This window comes from Quercus lobata, unplaced genomic scaffold, assembly GCF_001633185.2.
Source record: "Quercus lobata isolate SW786 unplaced genomic scaffold, ValleyOak3.0 Primary Assembly Scq3eQI_175, whole genome shotgun sequence".
NCBI lineage: Eukaryota > Viridiplantae > Streptophyta > Magnoliopsida > Fagales > Fagaceae > Quercus > Quercus lobata.
The window spans coordinates 52,599-58,336 of record NW_022154747.1 but is presented as its reverse complement, the minus strand read 5'-3'; the positions used below and the strand labels follow the sequence as shown (position 1 = coordinate 58,336).

Genomic DNA, 5,738 nt, shown 5'->3' with positions numbered 1-5,738 from the left:
TGGAGGCATTAGTAGATAATGCCAGAAGTTCAGCAAATATAACTTTATATATCCACTGATCAAGCTTTGAGCACTGATAAGAAACTAATTAATTTGTGTTAAATTGGTTTTAGCTGGCCTAAACAATTTTTTTAGGAGACCTAAGTAGAATTATCAATTGGTCAACAAATATGTATAAGTGGCTACACTTTACTAGGATAATGATCCATCAACATGTTAGAATTATATGAGTCATGTTATGTCCACAGCATTTTCACAAATATTATTAAGCACAAATGAGATAATTTATCTTAGAAGTGGAAAAGTTCTTATAGATATGCAAAACCGTGAAAAATGCAAATATTAAAGAGAACTAACCATTGCATGCTAGCCCCTTGTATGAGGATTTATAATTGCTAACCCCAACATTATAAGCTTCAAAGCCTTTATTTTTAATTATGAGGTATTTTAAGCATTCACTCTAGAGAATAGAAATTCCAGACAAAAAAAATCCAGTAAAAAGAAGAGAAGAGGAATTATGTTTGCCATATTTTGAAAATGAATGAATGAATGTCTATTGGTTTTGTGCTCGTTTCTTGTTTCTTATTTGTTGGATATAATGGAAGAAGAAAATTTTGAATCATGGAAGTTTATGTTAAAAACACTAATAAATATTAAATATTGAATACAAGTTTATGGACTTTAATCATATTTTTGAAAAATTTTTAAAAAAATTTGTAATCTTATTTATACATTTTAAATTTTTGGATCATTGTGTGAATTTTAATTAATTCAAGTGGTAAATTTCATTTTACTTGAATAATTAAAGTATGTATCAAGTCAAAACTGCTAAAAAATTGAAACCATTTAACCATAAAAATAAAGATATAGGTAGTTATAGTGTTTAGTCATTATCAGTAAACATAAAAGTGTTACCCTAAGAATAATCTACACTGTACGAATAACTACCTGGAGAAGGCGGTTGTGTCTCATCATCATCATCATCTCCTTCCTCCCATCTTGCGTGCTCAGCATCATAGGTGGCCCTTAACTCCTCTTGCATGATGTCTCGTGAGCGTGATGAACCTTGGCCAACTTGCACAACTGTCAATGGATGGTCCCTTTCCATTCCTACAGCAAACGACCGAAACATTAGTTACAACAGTAATAAATATCAAACGTTACATTTCAAGATATGTAAACTACCTCGGGGTTGTGACCCAGCATCATTAGTATGGGTGGCTTGCAGCTCCTCCCCCCTCTGTCATGAACTTAAGGGTCCTTCACTGACTTCTACAAGTGGCAATCGGCGTTTCTTACCCATTCCTGCGTCCAACAACTTTACAAAACAAAAAAGCTGTTAATTATAGACAACAATCAATTGCATAAAATGTAAGTGAAACAGACTGGATAAAATAACTCATTGTAATATCTAACAATACATACAGACATATATCCAAGTTTAAGAGCTTCTCTTTGCCAAACACTACAACCACAACGAAATGAAACCCTAACACCACACGATCATATATCCAAGTTCATAAGAAATGAATTTCAAATCCAATAGCGAAGAGGGGAAGGAATTGGATACATAATATGTAAAAATTAAAGGAATTAACAATATTAAGAGGAATTAACAAATTCAACAAATACTACACAGAGGCATTCCAACTAATTCATGAATGAATACGTTTTCATTAACAACTGTAACATCCAAACACATAATACACCACTAAACTATTACACTACTCATCCTCGGTGTACTCATTATTGTTGTCATCTTCATTGTCAGACTCATCGTCAATAAACTCATCTTCATCTTTTACTCCATGAAGATCTCTTTCAGCAATGATCGAGGCATCAATTGTCATTCTCTCTAGATCATCCCGAGCCCAACGAAGGTTGTCACTCACAACCTCATTAGTACTTATATTGTAGGGAACATTTTCAGAAAAACTATATGTGTCATCCTCCTCACGTTGGGGACCAACACCAGCATCAAACACGTCTCTAGCTTTAGTTTTGACAACAGCATACCAATCCTTGTGTCTTTTATCTTCCACATAAAAAACTTGTGTAGCTTGAGATGCCAAGACATATGGTTCATCCATCATTTTATCCCCACTATGTATGAAGTGTGTAAAGTTTACCATAGGAAACCCAAATTCATCAGTCCTATATCCTCTCCTATGTTGGTCATGAACCCATTTACACTTGAATAACACATGTTTGATATTGTCAGAATAATTCAACTCGATTATATCACTTAAAATACCATAGTAAGTATTGCCCCCATCAGTAGCGACACTAACTCCACTATTCTGCGTTTTCCTGTTTGCCTCATCATTGACACTCCTAAATTTTAAGCCATTTATAATATAATGCTTGAACCGCTTTACATAAATATACGGCCATTTGGACAATGCAACAAGGGTATCACTAACTCCCTCCCTTTCCTTATCAGCACCAGTAAGGGACATCACCTAACATTAGTTGGCCAAAATAAAATAATTTATATCAGTACAATTAATCATAGTTGAGACAGTGTTACAAGTTTAATAATTTGAAAATGTCATACGTACGTGACCCCTAAACCAAGTACAAAACTTCTCCATGTGGTGCTTATATATACTGGCATCGGAAACGTTACGATTGTGGCCTTTTCGAAGTTCATCCTCTATCAATCTTTTGTGCATCCTGTGCAAGCAATTGTATTAGGGTTAATAGACCTTACGTACATTGGATTGACGTGCAATTATATTTTTATACGTAATAATTACTCACGAAAGCGGTTAATGTTTTCGGAATTGAATAAAACGTAGCGATGGGCTTGGGTCCACTCTTTATTGTTTAGTGTCATGATCGAAACCACCCCCGTTGACTCCTCAATCATCCTGGTGGGTCGATTGAATATAGTTTCAACTCCTTCCATATACCGTGAACAAAATGTTAAGCACTCCTCTACTATGTATCCTTTAGCAATAGACCCTTCCGGAGCAGCTCTATTTTGTACGTAAGACTTAAGACGTGAGAGGTACCTATAAAGGAATGATAAGATTAATGATTGGCAATGGTAATTCGAACACGCACATGAAATTGAAAGTTGATCAATAATATTACACACATCTTACCTCTCAATGGGATACATCCAACGGTAGTGCACTGGACCACCAATCTTAGCTTCAGCAGCTAAGTGCATGACCAAATGTACCATCACTGTAAAGAAGGATGGAGGAAATATCTTTTCCAATTCACACAATGTCACTGCAATGTCTGCCTCACTAGTCACAATATCTGAAACCATAAGCGTTTTGGAACAAATTTCTCTAAAGAAGCAAGCTAACTTTATCAAAGGCCTAGTAACATGAGATGGCAAAGACCCACGTAATGCTATGGGAAAAAGTTGCTGCATCAATATGTGATTATCATGACTCTTCAAACCAGAAATCTTGCGTTCTTTCATATTCACCCGGTGTGAGATATTGGAAGCGTACCCATCGGGAACTGTTACGTCCTTCAAAACTTGCAAGAAACCATCTATCTCCGATGAAGTCATATGATAACATGCGGCCGGTATGGTATACTGATCATCACTTTTTCGTTGTAGGTGGAGTTCACTCCTTATCCCCATGTCCGCCAAGTCAAGGCGTGCCTTGTAATTATCCTTCGTTTTATCCTTCAAGTTCAACAGTGTGCTTAGTATATTGTCCATCACATTCTTCTCTATATGCATAACATCAAGATTGTGTCGCAACTTGTGATCCTCCCAATAAGGCAAGGTAAAAAATATACTCCTTTTCTTCCAACCACTCTGGTCTACCTCCCTTCTCTTCCTTTTTTTGTAAGCAAGTTGACATTTCCTACCTAGACAACGTCCAAGTAAATGTTCAGTTTCCACAATAATGTCAGATGCGACCGGTGGTTCAAGAGCCAATCGAGTATCATTAGATCCATCAAATGACATACCATCTTTGCAGAAATTGTGGTCAACATCCAACCATCGCCAATGTCCCATGTAACAGAATTTACGACCATTTCTCAAATATCGAGACTCGGTCTTCACGGCATAAGGACACACCAACTCACCTTTGGTACTCCAACCCGACAAATCTGCATATGCAGGAAAATCATTTATGGTCCACATTAAGGCTGCACGCAATTGGAATACTTCTTTTGAAGATGCATCGTATTCTTGTACTCCAACATCCCATAACTCCCTTAGTTCTTCTACTAACGGTTCCAAGTACACATCTATAGCAATCCCTGGCGAGGTAGGACCAGGAATAACTAATGATAGAATCAAAGATGACCGTTTCATGCACAGCCAAGGTGGGAGATTGTACGGGACCAACATGACAGGCCACGTACTGTGACTAGTACTCATAATTCCGAAGGGGTTGAACCCATCCGCAGCTAATCCAAGTCTGACATTACGAGGGTCAGATGAGAAGTGTAAATGCTTACTGTCATGTGTAACGTATGGATTGCATGTCACTTCCCACAACTTACTAAAGGAATTATGCATGCTCAGAATCATAGTGCATTGCAATGACAAGAAACAATACATTAGCACATACTAGCAGTGACATGCTATATAAATCAGACAGCTTATAAAAACAAAAATCCAAATAAATTTAGGAACTATTTCTAAGGTTCATACTTAATTCAATTTCGTATACATATCATTGGTGAGATTTACAATATATAAAAACTAATAACAACAACAACAAAGCCTCAATTCCAAATTTTTGGGTTCAGCTATGGGTCCTTAACAAATTAGTTAAGGTCAGCCACATACATTCTTTTCGCTTATTCTATTCTATCTAAAATAATACTCTCTATTACCTAATTGACAATATATATATATATATATATATATATATATAAAACTAACATGATGTCTATATGACACAATGAGGTAATGAGTGACCACCAGGGACAAACCTACGTGTGGGCTGGGGGGGGGGGGGGGGATGTGCCCAAGATTTTGAAAAAACTAAAGACTAGTATATAAATATCTACACAAGTTTAGAATATTGGCCTAAGGGTGAAATTTATATTTTGGCCCCCCTCCCTCAAAATAATTTTCAAATTAACCCAAGAAATCAAAACATAAAACTTATCTGCTATCCCTGCATTCCATTTGCCCAGGAAAAACAAAAACCTTAAGACAACCTTTTCTAATTTCACAAGCCAAAATATGGAAAAGACGAAAACAAAAATGTATTAAAAATTGTAAGAAATTGGGGAAAAAAAAAACAGTCTATTTGCTATCGTTGTTGGGACGAACTTGGCTAATAAATATCGAACTGTCCTAGAGATTTTTTTTTTTTTTTTTTTTTTTTCAAAATCAATTATCGTAGAGATTAAGTAGGAAATAATCCTTTTTATTTTTTATTTTTGCTACGTCATTCTTCATTAGAAACAAATTATGCATCACAAGTTTGATCGATGGAAATTTTTTTTTTTAATTTTAATTACGAATAAAAAATAGCCAAATTACCATGATACTAGTTAGGATTCTCTTACTGCTTGGGACCTGGGAACTCGAACCCCAATTTCAAACCAAAACAAAAAAAAATTGAACAAAGTAGAGAAGCAAAAACCTAAATGTAATCGACGACGAAATTCTGGCCGGAACGACGATCCAGCTCGAAAGCAGAAATTTGTTGCGGTGCTGCAGAAAATTCAAAGTTAGGTTTCCACAATCAGAGAAAAAAAATGAAGGAAGGTTGTTGATTGTGGGCATGGAGAGAAGC

General features: G+C 35.8%; 1 protein-coding gene across 1 annotated transcript; it reads right to left on the bottom strand.

Moving 5' to 3' along the window:
* Positions 1-1,724: 1,724 nt before the first annotated feature.
* LOC115973208 lies at positions 1,725-4,504 on the bottom strand. The gene is made up of 4 exons (XM_031093457.1): positions 3,111-4,504; positions 2,916-3,017; positions 2,562-2,676; positions 1,725-2,462 (listed from the first exon to the last, which is right to left on the bottom strand). Exons 1-4 carry the CDS (start codon positions 4,502-4,504, stop codon positions 1,725-1,727), a joined length of 2,349 nt encoding a protein of 782 aa, XP_030949317.1.
* Between the last annotated feature and the right edge of the window lie 1,234 nt (positions 4,505-5,738).

Bases quoted from the DNA above. Each gene is read 5' to 3' on its own strand.
- LOC115973208 (XM_031093457.1), bottom strand. From the start codon at position 4,504: ATGCATAATTCCTTTAGTAAGTTGTGGGAAGTGACATGCAATCCATAC. The intron at 3,018-3,110 runs GTAAGATGTGTG...ATTCCTTTATAG, and splicing joins TGGATGTATCCCATTGAGAG to GTACCTCTCACGTCTTAAGT. The intron at 2,677-2,915 runs GTATATGGAAGG...TTGCTTGCACAG, and splicing joins TGCTTAACATTTTGTTCACG to GATGCACAAAAGATTGATAG.